This window comes from Coffea eugenioides, chromosome 9 (assembly GCF_003713205.1).
Source record: "Coffea eugenioides isolate CCC68of chromosome 9, Ceug_1.0, whole genome shotgun sequence".
Taxonomy (NCBI): domain Eukaryota; kingdom Viridiplantae; phylum Streptophyta; class Magnoliopsida; order Gentianales; family Rubiaceae; genus Coffea; species Coffea eugenioides.
The window spans coordinates 16,336,857-16,358,703 of NC_040043.1; the positions used below are offsets into that span (position 1 = coordinate 16,336,857).

Here is a 21,847-nt window from a genome sequence, read left to right on the forward strand (position 1 = left end):
ATGACCGATATCTTTGAGCGCTTAGTTGAGCGCCAGGGACCTGAACCAGTCAACCAACCTAGGGACCAAGAAAGGGGTGAAGATAGAGCCCTGGAGCGGTTCCTGAAGTTCGCTCCACCTAAGTTCCATGGAGGATCTGATCCCGAAGTAGCGGAAAATTGGTTTGAAAGGATGGTTAATATTTTCACTGCTTTAGATTATAACGAGGAAAGGCAAGTAAATTTTGCCGTTTTCCAATTTGAAGGGGTGGCACGCTCGTGGTGGAATGTTGTTAGTGCAAAGTGGGAAAGAGAACAAACTCCTTGGACTTGGGTAAACTTTGAGAGGGAGTTTAATGTCAAGTTCCTCCCGCCAATTGTACAGGAAAAGAGGGAGGACGACTTTATAAAGTTGAAACAAGGATTATTAAGTATGGCCAAGTATGAGGAACGATTCACCAAACTTTCTAAATTTGCCCCTGAACTGGTAGTCACTGAACGGAAAAGGATAAGAAGGTTTATTCAGGGGCTAAATGTAGAAATTCAAGAATCCCTAGCGGCTGCCCAGATTACCACTTTTACAGATGCCTTAGATAAGGCACAGAGGGTAGAAAATGCTAAGTCTCAATCTAAGGCTTTTCATGCTAGAAAGAGGGGTAACCCAAGCGATACCCCTAAACAGTCCGAGGGGTCTACCCAACCCCTTAAAATAGAAAAAGGGCCCGGAGGAATGAAGATGCTTGAAAAACCCGAAGAAACTCCATCAAGCAAAGTTCCGCCAAAAGAAAATCAGGGTAGGCGAGGTCAACAAAAAAGGAAATTTCAAACTCGTCAAGTCGTGACTCCCCATATAACTTGTGGATACTGTGGCAAGATTAACCACACTGAAGCCGACTGCTGGAGAAAACAAGGAAAATGTCTGAGGTGCGGTAGTATCGAGCATAAGTTTTTGAATTGTCCTAGAGTTTCTAAGGGAGAAGAAAATTCTCAACAACCTGCTAAATCCACTGCAAATCAGTCGAGTGCCAGAAGTAGTGATTAATACTGATGATTGTAAGAGGAATCCAAGTAGTGGAAACTTTACCAGTGGGGGTGAACCTGACTTCACTCCACAAACAGGGATTGTAGTTTTACCTTAGTATAGACTAGAACTTTTGGAAGACAGTAATCGTTTGTGTTGGGAATGCCATCTTTTTGTTGGGTATTGCGACTTTGCATATCTTGATCTGTTTGCTTCCCCTTTTCTTTTGAAACGATTTGATAAACTTATTATAATTTAGTGTAACTACTATGATCTTTTATGGCATATGAAAATTTACCTTACTTTTAATTGATTTTACAGTGTATATGGATATGTAATCAATTGCTACAAGCCCGTAGACCTGTAATAAGATCATGAATGGCACCTGAAAATAGTTAAGTTCAATAAGCGTGAGTTTTGAAAGGGAGAATTAAAAGTGGTGAAAATTGGTCACGAGAGGAGAAAGTATTTGGGATTATTTATAAATCAAGGTGTGAATTTCGAGAACGAAATTCCTTTTAAGGAGGGGAGGATGTGAGGACTCGAAAATTTTCTTATTTTTATAGAATATTACCGGGTTATTTAAATAATTATTCACTCATTTTCTCTGAATTATTTATTTCGGCCATTTTAAATCCATTTAGATGGAACAACGCCTCTTTTATGTTTTTAAAGCGTTTTGTTGGAAAATTCACTTTTCAAAAAAATTTGTTTAGTTTGGAACAACGAGTGCACGTTTTTCGAGGCTATACTTGAATCGGGAGTGTATTAATATTGGAGAATTAAGAATGATTAATAGTAGATTAAGAAAAGTTCCTTGAGGAATTAATACTCGACTCATGTAAGAACTCACAAATTTACCTATTTTAAACTCCAGTTACGAGCTTATTTAATTATTTATTTGGCCAATGACCCCGAATATTATTTTCTATCCTTATTAGACCTAAATACATGAAATTATAGTTTCATTATATTTTTAAAGTGACTTGTTTCAAAAATTAATTTTTGGAAGTTCGTTTAGTGAAAATAGTAAAAAAGGTGTTTGGAAATTTTAATCGATCGAGGGTACAATAAGTTTGAAAAATTGGAGACTTGTACAATGGTTTTAAAATAGGTAATTTTATGTTTAAATACTCAAGTGATAGTCATTAGTACTATCGTTATAAAAATTTCATGGAGATCTCGCGTTATCGCGCTTAATTTGGAAATGCGTGTTTTTACCCGCGCGATTAATTGAGGAATTTTAGACTATTAGTTTAGACTATTAAGAATGAATAATATTAGTGTAAATGAAAGTACATTAGAGGTTTAGGGCACTAGTGAAACGAACTCGAAAGGAATTGAGCACGAAGCGCGCGTATACGCGCACTATCCTTAGTTGACTTTTGGAGCATTTTGGGCCATACATTATTGAGCTCCTCATGGGTGCATCACACTAGATCAAAACCCTTCAATTTCTCAACTAAAGTGGCGTGCAACATCTCTTCTTTTCCCTCCATTTCAGCCGTGCATCTCAAAGAGCAAGAACCAAATTGCTTCATCAATTTTCCTTCATCATTTCTTCACCAAATCTTATCCAAATCACACCGAAATTTAACTACACTTAACTAATCACTTGGAGAGCACTTTGAGCTAGGAAAGGAGGCTGCTCTCACGGTTTTTCTTTGGCTCAAGAAGGCCGAAAATTTCTGTCTTGAACATCTGGTGAAGTAAGTGACGATCCAGCCTTATAATCTTGATTTATGGAAGTTCTATTGCACATATAAGCTCATGCATGTAAGTGGGTAGCTTTATTTATGTTGGATTTTGGTGTGTGGGGCTCTATGAACTCCCACTTTGGTTGATGAACTGATTTGGTGGTTGATGATGATAATTATGTTGGTTTAGTGCTTAAATTAGTGGTATAATGTTGGGTTATTGTTAGAAACTCCAAGATGGTGCAATGACCAAAAGTGACCATTTTGCCCCTGCCCTGTTCAAGCACTTTAATGCCAAATTTTGAGATTTTAATGTCTCGTTTATGTTCTTTACATGTTATATTGGTTGTGTAAAAAGTTTCATTGAAAAATAACATGATTTGATCACCCAAATGTCGGAAATTCGAAAGCTTGAAAATCTGGAATTTGAATCCCGTCACTGCCCAGGCAGTCTTCTTGTTTCGACCATAACTTGTTGCTCCGATGTCGGAATCGATTGCCGTTTGCGGCACTGGAAACTAGACATTCCTAGATTTCCGTTGGTATAAAATTCATGTCCTGGTTCTACTTGAGCTAGCCAAACCATTCATTTGAAATCCACTGTCCTGTTTCGTTGCTTGCTGGAAGGCAGCTCATGACTTAATGCTCACGAACGAGCTGGTTATGGACAAATTTTGATAATGGTTTATTCTGAGAAAATGTAGCCTTATGAGTCTATTTTCCAACGCCACCAGCCACGCTCAATTCTGAGTTGAATTGAGTGATTTATGATCAAACATCGAATCTGGTCTGGTGAAGGAATACCTTACATTTGGACAGATTTGAACTAGCAATGATTTGGGACTTGTTATCCGAAATTTCTTGGTTTAAATCACCTATCAAATGTACTTTAGACATATTTTAGACATTACCTATTGGAATGAATCATATTTGAGTCGTTTCTTGGCCAAATGTTTGGAAAACGGCAAACCGGAAGCTCAAAGGCAGCTTAGCCTTAGAACTTCTTGCGATTTTAACGGTTTTGTTAACCGACTTCCCGTTCATATTTTTCTATGAAATTTGGTAAGGGAGTGGCCCTTATATGGTGGTAAATTCATACCAAATTTGGTACCGTTCCGAGTCTATTTTCTACCAAACTAAAGTCCCAAAATTTGGAACTCAAATCTGGAAACTAGCTTAACAGTTTCGTTTTTCCTCCATCTTTGAGCGACCGTATCTCGGTGTTCAAAACTCCGATTCTTGATCCGCTTGTTCTGTCCTAAACTTTACTTGCAACTCTAATTGAGTTATAAATTTCGGAGGCTGGTTTGTAACGTATGAATTTTACCGAATTTCCAAAGTTAGCGAAAAACCAACCCCAGCACAATTCTGAGCACCCTGAAACAGTAACTTTAAACCCATTTTTGAATACCTTCCACTTAAATTCATGGAAAAGTGTCTTCTAAGAAATTTTAGTACTTTCAAATAGGTTTCCAATGGTTTCAAGTTTTCCAATTTTGGACTTGTGTAGAGTGAGATACGATTTTTCAAAGGTTCGTATCAAAACAGAAATTTTCCGAATTCCAAGGAAATGGAGTTTTTCAAGTACTCCTTATTCCTTCGATATTATTCGAACGTTGTATCATTGATTTCCAAAATGTAAACTTAATTTCTCTTGTACTTTGAACTCCCGCTCGAGTGCCTCGATTTAGGATAATTAAGGCTCGTTTCAAGAGATTTTTCTAAGATTGTACTATGATACGATCTTCCTCAATAGTGGGGATATTTGAATGATAGTCTATTATTATTTGCTCAGGCGCACATGAGGACCTTCAAGACGATCCTACGGTAGACGCTTGAACTTCAAATTGAACCTACTTGCTTTTGCTACTTGGTGAGTGTCAAGTATGTGTTAAATGCTTATGTGATTGAGATATTAGTTGTACAAGTGTTATACACGATACGTAAACTTGCCGAGCCGAGTGTGTACTTTATCGCACTCGTTCTCATTTGAAATGAATAACTCATGCTTGAAATGCTGAAATATATTAAATGCTTGGATTTATCAAATGCTTGAATAACATGAACACGTTTAACTCGTAAGTTCTGGAAGCATGTACCACACCGATTCGGGTGGGAGGTGCCTCTCATACCGTCTTAGTGCTAAAATCGGTTCCCTGAGCGATAGCATGTACCACACCGATTCGGGTGGGAGGTACCTCTCATGTCGACTCAGAACCATAAACAATGATTGGTAATTGTACATGAATATGTTTAACTCGTGAGCTCTGAGCGAATAGTATGTACCACACCGATCCGGGTGGGAGGTACCTCTCATGTCGTCTCAGAACCATAAACCTTTCTAAGTCGATTGGAGCGATGTCTCATCGACTACTGGGCGATAGTATGTGCCACACCAATTTGGGTGGGAGGTACCTCTCATTCGACTCAGAACTATAAGCAAAGCATAAGTCGATTGGAGCGATGTCTCATCGACCACTGAGCGATAGTATGTACCACACTGATTCGGGTGGGAGGTACCTCTCATTCGACTCAGACTCATAAATGGAATAAGTAAAGTTCTACGGACTATTAGATTGAAATTTGGCAAAGCGAGTGGAAATGAGCTCCTAAGAGCTCCCGTATCCTTCCTGAATGTGTTTTGTGAATATTCAGGAATTACTTGAATGTTATAGCTTCACCTCTCGTACCATCTTTATTACTACTTAAATTACCTGCTTGCATGATTTTCTTGACCTCACGAGCATTCGCTCACCCCGTTAGATTTGTTTTCCTTAACAGGAACTGAAATGGGAGGAATTTGGAGAAGCTTACTTGATGGCTCATTTGATTAGAATTTTGAATGTATTTGTTTAGACAACTTTTTGGATCTGTATATTTTGGGAATGTAAGGTATTTTTGGTAGTTTTTGATGTAAGACTTGAACGTTTAGTAAGGAATTGACCTTTCTCTATATCTTCGACTTCTAGTATCGACTGGTTATTTTAAGTTTGACTTAAATTTGTACCGAGTCCTGGCGAGAGTTGGGCTGGCATCCCGCGGATACCCTTGGGTTCGCCCTTGGGAGAAGTAAGGGCGTCACAGTTGGTATCAGAGCTTAGGCTTTAGATCTTTGTAGTGTATCCCAGACCTAAAAGTTTAGGATGCCGGACCGTGGGATTTGATTTCGTATTGAGTGCAACGTGATTCTGGTGCTTGAGGATGTTGCACCTTTTTGCTCACGAAACACTATAAGACTTTACTCTTCAAGTTAGGTTGGAGGTGAGTCAAGATTAGGAATTCAAATAGCCATTTGGTGAGTTTAAGGGTTAGGAACCTTGCTTCCTCCATTATTTTTTTTGCTTGCCAATTTTCTGAAAGAAAAGTTGAACCATTTGAACAATTTTGGGTTCCACTTTAAACTTGAAAATGAGACACCTATTGCATTCCGTTTGGTTTGACTTATTACCGTAACTTGTATAAGAACTTTCACCTTGAATCTAGTGAGGAGGCTAAGAATTTAGAAAGTAACTTAGACTTCTGGATGCAATTTGGAGTTTATAATCATTTGAATGAGGTGGTTTGGTATCATGGATTCTTCTAGTTTTGTCCCTAACTAGGCTTATGGTTTTTTCTTTTGATCCTATCGAGTATAGTGGGGGTGGTGCTCGCCGTGAGGCCTTGTGTATTTTGCTTGCAAGTACTATATTTGTGGCACTTAGTTGCCTATGACCTATATTTGATACTAATAACTCGTTGTATGCACATCGACATGTGACATGACTTCTAACTTATGCAAATAGTTATACTTTGATTTAAAGTGTTTTTGCAATGTGTACATGTTTTCAATTCATGAGTTTATACTTTTCACTTTTATTATGCGTTTAGAATCTTGCTAAATGAATCGGCGAGGACGTGAACGGGGGCGTGGGCGTGGGTTTCGGCAACCCCGCACTCCCGAGAGAGGTGAGGGATCCGTAATTGGACCAAACCAAAACCCTAGAAACGAAGAGGGTGACCAAGTGGCTACGGCCATTAACCGCATGACCGATATCTTTGAGCGCTTAGTTGAGCGCCAGGGACCTGAACCAGTCAACCAACCTAGGGACCAAGAAAGGGGTGAAGATAGAGCCCTGGAGCGGTTCCTGAAGTTCGCTCCACCTAAGTTCCATGGAGGATCTGATCCCGAAGTAGCGGAAAATTGGTTTGAAAGGATGGTTAATATTTTCACTGCTTTAGATTATAACGAGGAAAGGCAAGTAAATTTTGCCGTTTTCCAATTTGAAGGGGTGGCACGCTCGTGGTGGAATGTTGTTAGTGCAAAGTGGGAAAGAGAACAAACTCCTTGGACTTGGGTAAACTTTGAGAGGGAGTTTAATGTCAAGTTCCTCCCGCCAATTGTACAGGAAAAGAGGGAGGACGACTTTATAAAGTTGAAACAAGGATTATTAAGTATGGCCAAGTATGAGGAACGATTCACCAAACTTTCTAAATTTGCCCCTGAACTGGTAGTCACTGAACGGAAAAGGATAAGAAGGTTTATTCAGGGGCTAAATGTAGAAATTCAAGAATCCCTAGCGGCTGCCCAGATTACCACTTTTACAGATGCCTTAGATAAGGCACAGAGGGTAGAAAATGCTAAGTCTCAATCTAAGGCTTTTCATGCTAGAAAGAGGGGTAACCCAAGCGATACCCCTAAACAGTCCGAGGGGTCTACCCAACCCCTTAAAATAGAAAAAGGGCCCGGAGGAATGAAGATGCTTGAAAAACCCGAAGAAACTCCATCAAGCAAAGTTCCGCCAAAAGAAAATCAGGGTAGGCGAGGTCAACAAAAAAGGAAATTTCAAACTCGTCAAGTCGTGACTCCCCATATAACTTGTGGATACTGTGGCAAGATTAACCACACTGAAGCCGACTGCTGGAGAAAACAAGGAAAATGTCTGAGGTGCGGTAGTATCGAGCATAAGTTTTTGAATTGTCCTAGAGTTTCTAAGGGAGAAGAAAATTCTCAACAACCTGCTAAATCCACTGCAAATCAGTCGAGTGCCAGAAGTAGTGATTAATACTGATGATTGTAAGAGGAATCCAAGTAGTGGAAACTTTACCAGTGGGGGTGAACCTGACTTCACTCCACAAACAGGGATTGTAGTTTTACCTTAGTATAGACTAGAACTTTTGGAAGACAGTAATCGTTTGTGTTGGGAATGCCATCTTTTTGTTGGGTATTGCGACTTTGCATATCTTGATCTGTTTGCTTCCCCTTTTCTTTTGAAACGATTTGATAAACTTATTATAATTTAGTGTAACTACTATGATCTTTTATGGCATATGAAAATTTACCTTACTTTTAATTGATTTTACAGTGTATATGGATATGTAATCAATTGCTACAAGCCCGTAGACCTGTAATAAGATCATGAATGGCACCTGAAAATAGTTAAGTTCAATAAGCGTGAGTTTTGAAAGGGAGAATTAAAAGTGGTGAAAATTGGTCACGAGAGGAGAAAGTATTTGGGATTATTTATAAATCAAGGTGTGAATTTCGAGAACGAAATTCCTTTTAAGGAGGGGAGGATGTGAGGACTCGAAAATTTTCTTATTTTTATAGAATATTACCGGGTTATTTAAATAATTATTCACTCATTTTCTCTGAATTATTTATTTCGGCCATTTTAAATCCATTTAGATGGAACAACTCCTCTTTTATGTTTTTAAAGCGTTTTGTTGGAAAATTCACTTTTCAAAAAAATTTGTTTAGTTTGGAACAACGAGTGCACGTTTTTCGAGGCTATACTTGAATCGGGAGTGTATTAATATTGGAGAATTAAGAATGATTAATAGTAGATTAAGAAAAGTTCCTTGAGGAATTAATACTCGACTCATGTAAGAACTCACAAATTTACCTATTTTAAACTCCAGTTACGAGCTTATTTAATTATTTATTTGGCCAATGACCCCGAATATTATTTTCTATCCTTATTAGACCTAAATACATGAAATTATAGTTTCATTATATTTTTAAAGTGACTTGTTTCAAAAATTAATTTTTGGAAGTTCGTTTAGTGAAAATAGTAAAAAAGGTGTTTGGAAATTTTAATCGATCGAGGGTACAATAAGTTTGAAAAATTGGAGACTTGTACAATGGTTTTAAAATAGGTAATTTTATGTTTAAATACTCAAGTGATAGTCATTAGTACTATCGTTATAAAAATTTCATGGAGATCTCGCGTTATCGCGCTTAATTTCGAAATGCGTGTTTTTACCCGCGCGATTAATTGAGGAATTTTAGACTATTAGTTTAGACTATTAAGAATGAATAATATTAGTGTAAATGAAAGTACATTAGAGGTTTAGGGCACTAGTGAAACGAACTCGAAAGGAATTGAGCACGAAGCGCGCGTATACGCGCACTATCCTTAGTTGACTTTTGGAGCATTTTGGGCCATACATTATTGAGCTCCTCATGGGTGCATCACACTAGATCAAAACCCTTCAATTTCTCAACTAAAGTGGCGTGCAACATCTCTTCTTTTCCCTCCATTTCAGCCGTGCATCTCAAAGAGCAAGAACCAAATTGCTTCATCAATTTTCCTTCATCATTTCTTCACCAAATCTTATCCAAATCACACCGAAATTTAACTACACTTAACTAATCACTTGGAGAGCACTTTGAGCTAGGAAAGGAGGCTGCTCTCACGGTTTTTCTTTGGCTCAAGAAGGCCGAAAATTTCTGTCTTGAACATCTGGTGAAGTAAGTGACGATCCAGCCTTATAATCTTGATTTATGGAAGTTCTATTGCACATATAAGCTCATGCATGTAAGTGGGTAGCTTTATTTATGTTGGATTTTGGTGTGTGGGGCTCTATGAACTCCCACTTTGGTTGATGAACTGATTTGGTGGTTGATGATGATAATTATGTTGGTTTAGTGCTTAAATTAGTGGTATAATGTTGGGTTATTGTTAGAAACTCCAAGATGGTGCAATGACCAAAAGTGACCATTTTGCCCCTGCCCTGTTCAAGCACTTTAATGCCAAATTTTGAGATTTTAATGTCTCGTTTATGTTCTTTACATGTTATATTGGTTGTGTAAAAAGTTTCATTGAAAAATAACATGATTTGATCACCCAAATGTCGGAAATTCGAAAGCTTGAAAATCTGGAATTTGAATCCCGTCACTGCCCAGGCAGTCTTCTTGTTTCGACCATAACTTGTTGCTCCGATGTCGGAATCGATTGCCGTTTGCGGCACTGGAAACTAGACATTCCTAGATTTCCGTTGGTATAAAATTCATGTCCTGGTTCTACTTGAGCTAGCCAAACCATTCATTTGAAATCCACTGTCCTGTTTCGTTGCTTGCTGGAAGGCAGCTCATGACTTAATGCTCACGAACGAGCTGGTTATGGACAAATTTTGATAATGGTTTATTCTGAGAAAATGTAGCCTTATGAGTCTATTTTCCAACGCCACCAGCCACGCTCAATTCTGAGTTGAATTGAGTGATTTATGATCAAACATCGAATCTGGTCTGGTGAAGGAATACCTTACATTTGGACAGATTTGAACTAGCAATGATTTGGGACTTGTTATCCGAAATTTCTTGGTTTAAATCACCTATCAAATGTACTTTAGACATATTTTAGACATTACCTATTGGAATGAATCATATTTGAGTCGTTTCTTGGCCAAATGTTTGGAAAACGGCAAACCGGAAGCTCAAAGGCAGCTTAGCCTTAGAACTTCTTGCGATTTTAACGGTTTTGTTAACCGACTTCCCGTTCATATTTTTCTATGAAATTTGGTAAGGGAGTGGCCCTTATATGGTGGTATATTCATACCAAATTTGGTACCGTTCCGAGTCTATTTTCTACCAAACTAAAGTCCCAAAATTTGGAACTCAAATCTGGAAACTAGCTTAACAGTTTCGTTTTTCCTCCATCTTTGAGCGACCGTATCTCGGTGTTCAAAACTCCGATTCTTGATCCGCTTGTTCTGTCCTAAACTTTACTTGCAACTCTAATTGAGTTATAAATTTCGGAGGCTGGTTTGTAACGTATGAATTTTACCGAATTTCCAAAGTTAGCGAAAAACCAACCCCAGCACAATTCTGAGCACCCTGAAACAGTAACTTTAAACCCATTTTTGAATACCTTCCACTTAAATTCATGGAAAAGTGTCTTCTAAGAAATTTTAGTACTTTCAAATAGGTTTCCAATGGTTTCAAGTTTTCCAATTTTGGACTTGTGTAGAGTGAGATACGATTTTTCAAAGGTTCGTATCAAAACAGAAATTTTCCGAATTCCAAGGAAATGGAGTTTTTCAAGTACTCCTTATTCCTTCGATATTATTCGAACGTTGTATCATTGATTTCCAAAATGTAAACTTAATTTCTCTTGTACTTTGAACTCCCGCTCGAGTGCCTCGATTTAGGATAATTAAGGCTCGTTTCAAGAGATTTTTCTAAGATTGTACTATGATACGATCTTCCTCAATAGTGGGGATATTTGAATGATAGTCTATTATTATTTGCTCAGGCGCACATGAGGACCTTCAAGACGATCCTACGGTAGACGCTTGAACTTCAAATTGAACCTACTTGCTTTTGCTACTTGGTGAGTGTCAAGTATGTGTTAAATGCTTATGTGATTGAGATATTAGTTGTACAAGTGTTATACACGATACGTAAACTTGCCGAGCCGAGTGTGTACTTTATCGCACTCGTTCTCATTTGAAATGAATAACTCATGCTTGAAATGCTGAAATATATTAAATGCTTGGATTTATCAAATGCTTGAATAACATGAACACGTTTAACTCGTAAGTTCTGAGCGGAAGCATGTACCACACCGATTCGGGTGGGAGGTGCCTCTCATACCGTCTTAGTGCTAAAATCGGTTCCCTGAGCGATAGCATGTACCACACCGATTCGGGTGGGAGGTACCTCTCATGTCGACTCAGAACCATAAACAATGATTGGTAATTGTACATGAATATGTTTAACTCGTGAGCTCTGAGCGAATAGTATGTACCACACCGATCCGGGTGGGAGGTACCTCTCATGTCGTCTCATAACCATAAACCTTTCTAAGTCGATTGGAGCGATGTCTCATCGACTACTGGGCGATAGTATGTGCCACACCAATTTGGGTGGGAGGTACCTCTCATTCGACTCAGAACTATAAGCAAAGCATAAGTCGATTGGAGCGATGTCTCATCGACCACTGAGCGATAGTATGTACCACACTGATTCGGGTGGGAGGTACCTCTCATTCGACTCAGACTCATAAATGGAATAAGTAAAGTTCTACGGACTATTAGATTGAAATTTGGCAAAGCGAGTGGAAATGAGCTCCTAAGAGCTCCCGTATCCTTCCTGAATGTGTTTTGTGAATATTCAGGAATTACTTGAATGTTATAGCTTCACCTCTCGTACCATCTTTATTACTACTTAAATTACCTGCTTGCATGATTTTCTTGACCTCACGAGCATTCGCTCACCCCGTTAGATTTGTTTTCCTTAACAGGAACTGAAATGGGAGGAATTTGGAGAAGCTTACTTGATGGCTCATTTGATTAGAATTTTGAATGTATTTGTTTAGACAACTTTTTGGATCTGTATATTTTGGGAATGTAAGGTATTTTTGGTAGTTTTTGATGTAAGACTTGAACGTTTAGTAAGGAATTGACCTTTCTCTATATCTTCGACTTCTAGTATCGACTGGTTATTTTAAGTTTGACTTAAATTTGTACCGAGTCCTGGCGAGAGTTGGGCTGGCATCCCGCGGATACCCTTGGGTTCGCCCTTGGGAGAAGTAAGGGCGTCACAGTTGGTATCAGAGCTTAGGCTTTAGATCTTTGTAGTGTATCCCAGACCTAAAAGTTTAGGATGCCGGACCGTGGGATTTGATTTCGTATTGAGTGCAACGTGATTCTGGTGCTTGAGGATGTTGCACCTTTTTGCTCACGAAACACTATAAGACTTTACTCTTCAAGTTAGGTTGGAGGTGAGTCAAGATTAGGAATTCAAATAGCCATTTGGTGAGTTTAAGGGTTAGGAACCTTGCTTCCTCCATTATTTTTTTTGCTTGCCAATTTTCTGAAAGAAAAGTTGAACCATTTGAACAATTTTGGGTTCCACTTTAAACTTGAAAATGAGACACCTATTGCATTCCGTTTGGTTTGACTTATTACCGTAACTTGTATAAGAACTTTCACCTTGAATCTAGTGAGGAGGCTAAGAATTTAGAAAGTAACTTAGACTTCTGGATGCAATTTGGAGTTTATAATCATTTGAATGAGGTGGTTTGGTATCATGGATTCTTCTAGTTTTGTCCCTAACTAGGCTTATGGTTTTTTCTTTTGATCCTATCGAGTATAGTGGGGGTGGTGCTCGCCGTGAGGCCTTGTGTATTTTGCTTGCAAGTACTATATTTGTGGCACTTAGTTGCCTATGACCTATATTTGATACTAATAACTCGTTGTATGCACATCGACATGTGACATGACTTCTAACTTATGCAAATAGTTATACTTTGATTTAAAGTGTTTTTGCAATGTGTACATGTTTTCAATTCATGAGTTTATACTTTTCACTTTTATTATGCGTTTAGAATCTTGCTAAATGAATCGGCGAGGACGTGAACGGGGGCGTGGGCGTGGGTTTCGGCAACCCCGCACTCCCGAGAGAGGTGAGGGATCCGTAATTGGACCAAACCAAAACCCTAGAAACGAAGAGGGTGACCAAGTGGCTACGGCCATTAACCGCATGACCGATATCTTTGAGCGCTTAGTTGAGCGCCAGGGACCTGAACCAGTCAACCAACCTAGGGACCAAGAAAGGGGTGAAGATAGAGCCCTGGAGCGGTTCCTGAAGTTCGCTCCACCTAAGTTCCATGGAGGATCTGATCCCGAAGTAGCGGAAAATTGGTTTGAAAGGATGGTTAATATTTTCACTGCTTTAGATTATAACGAGGAAAGGCAAGTAAATTTTGCCGTTTTCCAATTTGAAGGGGTGGCACGCTCGTGGTGGAATGTTGTTAGTGCAAAGTGGGAAAGAGAACAAACTCCTTGGACTTGGGTAAACTTTGAGAGGGAGTTTAATGTCAAGTTCCTCCCGCCAATTGTACAGGAAAAGAGGGAGGACGACTTTATAAAGTTGAAACAAGGATTATTAAGTATGGCCAAGTATGAGGAACGATTCACCAAACTTTCTAAATTTGCCCCTGAACTGGTAGTCACTGAACGGAAAAGGATAAGAAGGTTTATTCAGGGGCTAAATGTAGAAATTCAAGAATCCCTAGCGGCTGCCCAGATTACCACTTTTACAGATGCCTTAGATAAGGCACAGAGGGTAGAAAATGCTAAGTCTCAATCTAAGGCTTTTCATGCTAGAAAGAGGGGTAACCCAAGCGATACCCCTAAACAGTCCGAGGGGTCTACCCAACCCCTTAAAATAGAAAAAGGGCCCGGAGGAATGAAGATGCTTGAAAAACCCGAAGAAACTCCATCAAGCAAAGTTCCGCCAAAAGAAAATCAGGGTAGGCGAGGTCAACAAAAAAGGAAATTTCAAACTCGTCAAGTCGTGACTCCCCATATAACTTGTGGATACTGTGGCAAGATTAACCACACTGAAGCCGACTGCTGGAGAAAACAAGGAAAATGTCTGAGGTGCGGTAGTATCGAGCATAAGTTTTTGAATTGTCCTAGAGTTTCTAAGGGAGAAGAAAATTCTCAACAACCTGCTAAATCCACTGCAAATCAGTCGAGTGCCAGAAGTAGTGATTAATACTGATGATTGTAAGAGGAATCCAAGTAGTGGAAACTTTACCAGTGGGGGTGAACCTGACTTCACTCCACAAACAGGGATTGTAGTTTTACCTTAGTATAGACTAGAACTTTTGGAAGACAGTAATCGTTTGTGTAGGGGATGCCATCCTTTTGTTGGGTATTGCGACTTTGCATATCTTGATCTTGTTGCTTCCCCTTTTCTTTTGAAATGATTTGATAAACTTATTATAATTTAGTGTAACTACTATGATCTTTTATGGCATATGAAAATTTACCTTACTTTTAATTGATTTTACAGTGTATATGGATATGTAATCAATTGCTACAAGCCCGTAGACCTGTAATAAGATCATGAATGGCACCTGAAAATAGTTAAGTTCAATAAGCGTGAGTTTTGAAAGGGAGAATTAAAAGTGGTGAAAATTGGTCACGAGAGGAGAAAGTATTTGGGATTATTTATAAATCAAGGTGTGAATTTCGAGAACGAAATTCCTTTTAAGGAGGGGAGGATGTGAGGACTCGAAAATTTTCTTATTTTTATAGATTATTACCGGGTTATTTAAATAATTATTCACTCATTTTCTCTGAATTATTTATTTCGGCCATTTTAAATCCATTTAGATGGAACAACGCCTCTTTTATGTTTTTAAAGCGTTTTGTTGGAAAATTCACTTTTCAAAAAAATTTGTTTAGTTTGGAACAACGAGTGCACGTTTTTCGAGGCTATACTTGAATCGGGAGTGTATTAATATTGGAGAATTAAGAATGATTAATAGTAGATTAAGAAAAGTTCCTTGAGGAATTAATACTCGACTCATGTAAGAACTCACAAATTTACCTATTTTAAACTCCAGTTACGAGCTTATTTAATTATTTATTTGGCCAATGACCCCGAATATTATTTTCTATCCTTATTAGACCTAAATACATGAAATTATAGTTTCATTATATTTTTAAAGTGACTTGTTTCAAAAATTAATTTTTGGAAGTTCGTTTAGTGAAAATAGTAAAAAAGGTGTTTGGAAATTTTAATCGATCGAGGGTACAATAAGTTTGAAAAATTGGAGACTTGTACAATGGTTTTAAAATAGGTAATTTTATGTTTAAATACTCAAGTGATAGTCATTAGTACTATCGTTATAAAAATTTCATGGAGATCTCGCGTTATCGCGCTTAATTTCGAAATGCGTGTTTTTACCCGCGCGATTAATTGAGGAATTTTAGACTATTAGTTTAGACTATTAAGAATGAATAATATTAGTGTAAATGAAAGTACATTAGAGGTTTAGGGCACTAGTGAAACGAACTCGAAAGGAATTGAGCACGAAGCGCGCGTATACGCGCACTATCCTTAGTTGACTTTTGGAGCATTTTGGGCCATACATTATTGAGCTCCTCATGGGTGCATCACACTAGATCAAAACCCTTCAATTTCTCAACTAAAGTGGCGTGCAACATCTCTTCTTTTCCCTCCATTTCAGCCGTGCATCTCAAAGAGCAAGAACCAAATTGCTTCATCAATTTTCCTTCATCATTTCTTCACCAAATCTTATCCAAATCACACCGAAATTTAACTACACTTAACTAATCACTTGGAGAGCACTTTGAGCTAGGAAAGGAGGCTGCTCTCACGGTTTTTCTTTGGCTCAAGAAGGCCGAAAATTTCTGTCTTGAACATCTGGTGAAGTAAGTGACGATCCAGCCTTATAATCTTGATTTATGGAAGTTCTATTGCACATATAAGCTCATGCATGTAAGTGGGTAGCTTTATTTATGTTGGATTTTGGTGTGTGGGGCTCTATGAACTCCCACTTTGGTTGATGAACTGATTTGGTGGTTGATGATGATAATTATGTTGGTTTAGTGCTTAAATTAGTGGTATAATGTTGGGTTATTGTTAGAAACTCCAAGATGGTGCAATGACCAAAAGTGACCATTTTGCCCCTGCCCTGTTCAAGCACTTTAATGCCAAATTTTGAGATTTTAATGTCTCGTTTATGTTCTTTACATGTTATATTGGTTGTGTAAAAAGTTTCATTGAAAAATAACATGATTTGATCACCCAAATGTCGGAAATTCGAAAGCTTGAAAATCTGGAATTTGAATCCCGTCACTGCCCAGGCAGTCTTCTTGTTTCGACCATAACTTGTTGCTCCGATGTCGGAATCGATTGCCGTTTGCGGCACTGGAAACTAGACATTCCTAGATTTCCGTTGGTATAAAATTCATGTCCTGGTTCTACTTGAGCTAGCCAAACCATTCATTTGAAATCCACTGTCCTGTTTCGTTGCTTGCTGGAAGGCAGCTCATGACTTAATGCTCACGAACGAGCTGGTTATGGACAAATTTTGATAATGGTTTATTCTGAGAAAATGTAGCCTTATGAGTCTATTTTCCAACGCCACCAGCCACGCTCAATTCTGAGTTGAATTGAGTGATTTATGATCAAACATCGAATCTGGTCTGGTGAAGGAATACCTTACATTTGGACAGATTTGAACTAGCAATGATTTGGGACTTGTTATCCGAAATTTCTTGGTTTAAATCACCTATCAAATGTACTTTAGACATATTTTAGACATTACCTATTGGAATGAATCATATTTGAGTCGTTTCTTGGCCAAATGTTTGGAAAACGGCAAACCGGAAGCTCAAAGGCAGCTTAGCCTTAGAACTTCTTGCGATTTTAACGGTTTTGTTAACCGACTTCCCGTTCATATTTTTCTATGAAATTTGGTAAGGGAGTGGCCCTTATATGGTGGTATATTCATACCAAATTTGGTACCGTTCCGAGTCTATTTTCTACCAAACTAAAGTCCCAAAATTTGGAACTCAAATCTGGAAACTAGCTTAACAGTTTCGTTTTTCCTCCATCTTTGAGCGACCGTATCTCGGTGTTCAAAACTCCGATTCTTGATCCGCTTGTTCTGTCCTAAACTTTACTTGCAACTCTAATTGAGTTATAAATTTCGGAGGCTGGTTTGTAACGTATGAATTTTACCGAATTTCCAAAGTTAGCGAAAAACCAACCCCAGCACAATTCTGAGCACCCTGAAACAGTAACTTTAAACCCATTTTTGAATACCTTCCACTTAAATTCATGGAAAAGTGTCTTCTAAGAAATTTTAGTACTTTCAAATAGGTTTCCAATGGTTTCAAGTTTTCCAATTTTGGACTTGTGTAGAGTGAGATACGATTTTTCAAAGGTTCGTATCAAAACAGAAATTTTCCGAATTCCAAGGAAATGGAGTTTTTCAAGTACTCCTTATTCCTTCGATATTATTCGAACGTTGTATCATTGATTTCCAAAATGTAAACTTAATTTCTCTTGTACTTTGAACTCCCGCTCGAGTGCCTCGATTTAGGATAATTAAGGCTCGTTTCAAGAGATTTTTCTAAGATTGTACTATGATACGATCTTCCTCAATAGTGGGGATATTTGAATGATAGTCTATTATTATTTGCTCAGGCGCACATGAGGACCTTCAAGACGATCCTACGGTAGACGCTTGAACTTCAAATTGAACCTACTTGCTTTTGCTACTTGGTGAGTGTCAAGTATGTGTTAAATGCTTATGTGATTGAGATATTAGTTGTACAAGTGTTATACACGATACGTAAACTTGCCGAGCCGAGTGTGTACTTTATCGCACTCGTTCTCATTTGAAATGAATAACTCATGCTTGAAATGCTGAAATATATTAAATGCTTGGATTTATCAAATGCTTGAATAACATGAACACGTTTAACTCGTAAGTTCTGAGCGGAAGCATGTACCACACCGATTCGGGTGGGAGGTGCCTCTCATACCGTCTTAGTGCTAAAATCGGTTCCCTGAGCGATAGCATGTACCACACCGATTCGGGTGGGAGGTACCTCTCATGTCGACTCAGAACCATAAACAATGATTGGTAATTGTACATGAATATGTTTAACTCGTGAGCTCTGAGCGAATAGTATGTACCACACCGATCCGGGTGGGAGGTACCTCTCATGTCGTCTCATAACCATAAACCTTTCTAAGTCGATTGGAGCGATGTCTCTCAATCGACTACTGGGCGATAGGTATTGCCCACAAGCCACTTTGGGTGGGAAGGTACCCCTCCATTCGACTCCGAACTATAAGCAAAACATAAGTCGATTGAGCCGATGTTCTCATCGACGCACTGAGCGATAGTATGTACCACACTGGATTCGGGTTGGGAGGTACCTGCTCTCTTCATTCGGCCCTCAAGACTCATAAAATGGAATAAAGTAAATTTTTCTACCGGAACTCAATTAAGATTGAAATTTGGCCAAAGCGAGTGAAATGAGCTCCTAAGAGCTCCCGTTATCCTTCGCTGAAATGTGTTTTGTGACTCTTCAGGCCATTTACTTGAATGTTACTAAGCTGTCAAACCTCTCGTACCAACTTTATTGCTACTTGAATTACCTGCTTGCATGATTTTCTTGGCCTCACGAGCATTCGCTCACCCCGTTAGATTTGTTTTCCTTAACAGGAACTGAAATGGGAGGAATTTGGAGAAGCTTACTTGATGGCTCATTTGATTAGAATTTTGAATGTATTTGTTTAGACAACTTTTGGGATCTGTATATTTTGGGAATGTAAGGTATTTTTGATAGTTTTTGATGTAAGACTTGAACGTTTTGTAAGGAATTGACCTTTCTCTATATCTTCGACTTCTAGTATCGACTGGTTATTTTAAGTTTGACTTAAATTTGTACCGAGTCTTGGCGAGAGTTGGGCTGACATCCCGCGGATACCCTTGGATTCGCCCTTGGGAGAAGTGAGGGCGTCACACTTCCTTCTTCTGCTAGCCACGTTTGCATGAACAAGTTGGTATTTTCATCTCCTTTTTTGAGTCATTTGATCCTTGCTTTTTTTGCTCCAATAAATCTTCTCTTGTTTATAAGTTTTACTCAACCTTTTAGTAAGCCCTGCCATTTGAATTCTTTTCCCTCTCATATTGCTTTCCTTGACATTCCTAATCTCCTTCTTAATCTAGTTTATTAGTTTTCTAGCATTGTAGTTCAAGTTTTTGTTCCAGTTGAGGAGGGCCACCTGTACATTTTTATTTTCCCTTGAACCCTGAACAACCTGGAACTTCCTTGTTCCCCTTCCTAGGCTTCCTTTACAACTTCACCTACTCCTTTGCACTGAAGCCATCTCCTGCCAAATATAAACCTCTTTTTCCTTTTTCTTCCTATAGGCTTAGTATCAAGGATCAGAATGCAATGGTCAGAAGCCTCATTTTCTATGTGTGTGCATTTTGCATTATCTACCTTATCTATCCACTATTTAGTTCCTAAAATTCTATCAATGCTCTCCCTGATCTACCCCCTCCTTATCCCAATTATTGCATCATGTCCAAGGAACTCCTTCAAACCCAACATCAATGAGGCTATTACTATTCATGAAAGAATTAAAGTCATTTAAGCTTGCATCAGACCTCCTTTTTCTATCCCATTTTCCCCATTAGACCTTATATTATTAAAATCCCCCATGATAGCCCAAGAATCCCCCCATAGTTGTTTCTTTTTAGTGATGAACTTCTATTGTTCTCTTCTAATTCCATCATCTGTACTACCATAAATGCAAATGCACTACCGGTCCGTATTTACTTCCTTATACTCAATTAAGAGTTCTATAGTGAAACTAGTGAAAAGTATTTTTTTAACCTGAAGCCCATTTTTCCATAGTACAGCCATACCACCAACCATACCTACAGGATTTACAACAAAGAGATTATCAAACTTAACATTTTGCTTAACAAAGTTCATGAAACTTTTCTTATTTTTGGTTTCAACCAAGAAAATTAACATTGGGGAGTGGAGTTTAATCACCTGCTTCAGCTAGGGAACTGTCAAGGAGATCCCTACACCTCAACAGTTCCACACTAAGACTCTCATTGACAATTGGGAACCCCACTAAGGGAGGGGTCCAACACCTCAGCAATATCCATCCATTGGTCACTCAAGCTTATGCTTCTTACTCTCTTTTGTTTCCCTCTTCATATTGGTTTTCCTCCTTTCTATCTTCTCCTATAATCAGTTTTCTTTTTCCTTTTTCCCTCTCAGCCTCCTTATTGGTTATGCTGCTTAGGGGTTTTCTTTTCCCAACTTCTTGAACTAGTCTTTTCCTCGTCTTGTTGGTTTTGTGGTTCTTTTTGTTATGCATAGTCCTTTAATTTTTTTTTTCCATCCATTCCCCACTACCTTCCCCATCCTTCTATTCCTTTAGTTTTCCACTATTGTTGGTTCAATCAGTTCTTTTCTCAGCTTTTTGGTCCCCATCAATCTACATTAACTCATTTAATTCTTCTTCTGTTTTAGCACTTACCTGATTTCCTTCCAATTTCTCTTTGTTGACCTCATTAATTATGATTTCAGATTGCTCTCCAGTGTTCTTCCCTGAGCAAACAGTCACCATATCTACCTCCCCCCTCTCAGGACTCACCATTTTCATATACCTATTCTCCTTATCCTTGTTTTCTTTCTCCATTTCCTTATCATCTTTTTTGTTCCTAATCTCTTTGTCCCTCCCTGTGTTTTGCTCTGGTTCTCTACACCGATGAAATTCCTCAATGTAAATTAAGAGTAAATTCTATTTTACCTCTTCGTCCCAATCACTTTCTTGTTCCTTTGATTCATCCCTCGCAATGTTTCTAGTCTCACTCTCATTTTTTTTTCTCTTGTTAGGACTTTTAGGGAAGCTAGCTCTCAACCAATTACCATATTGATTCTTCTTATCCATATTTGTTCCCTTCTTATTATAGTTCCTTTCATTATGACCAATCAGACCACAATAGAAATAGAAATCTGGACACTTCTCATGCTTAAAATCTACCCACCTCATTATACCATTAATTTGAACCATAGTTCCTCTAGGTAAAGATGAATACAAATCTATTTTTGCAAGTATTTTTAAGTGTCTACCTTCCTTACCTCCTCCTAGGAGGATTATTACTACACTTACTCTAGCAAAGATACTTCATATCTTCCTGCCTACTTCTTTTGTAACCCAATGGAGTTGGATGTGTGAGAACTTGAAAATTCATTTATATTTTCTTATAATTATCTTTTATTTTGAATGATTTAATTTATAATTTCTTTAATACTAATTTACTTCCCTTAATAGTTATAACAAATAATAGAGTCGAAAGTTTTACTTTTACTTTTATAGTTAGTATATGTTAGGGGTTTTTTTGGTGCATTAGGGTAGTGTGATCAATTGGTGAGGTGTGTGCACTAAATTTGGTGGATAAGAGCGAGTGTTAAGCAAGAGGGAGTATGTGATTAAAAGTGTTAAGAGTAAATTAGTGAATCATAAGTTAAAAGTACAAGAGAGACAAGGAAATAGGCTTGAACCGACTCGCACCGCTTGT

The 21,847-nt window shown here is 38.3% G+C and overlaps 3 protein-coding genes across 3 annotated transcripts; all 3 read left to right on the plus strand.

Moving 5' to 3' along the window:
• Positions 1-1,020, plus strand: LOC113782321. The gene has a single exon (XM_027328213.1). The coding sequence runs from the start codon at positions 1-3 to the stop codon at positions 1,018-1,020; it is 1,020 nt and encodes a 339-aa protein (XP_027184014.1).
• A 5,698-nt stretch (positions 1,021-6,718) lies between these two features.
• On the plus strand, positions 6,719-7,738 carry LOC113782322. The gene has a single exon (XM_027328214.1). The coding sequence runs from the start codon at positions 6,719-6,721 to the stop codon at positions 7,736-7,738; it is 1,020 nt and encodes a 339-aa protein (XP_027184015.1).
• Positions 7,739-13,440: 5,702 nt separating this feature from the next.
• On the plus strand, positions 13,441-14,460 carry LOC113782323. The gene has a single exon (XM_027328215.1). It carries the CDS (start codon positions 13,441-13,443, stop codon positions 14,458-14,460), a length of 1,020 nt encoding a protein of 339 aa, XP_027184016.1.
• Positions 14,461-21,847: the final 7,387 nt, after the last annotated feature.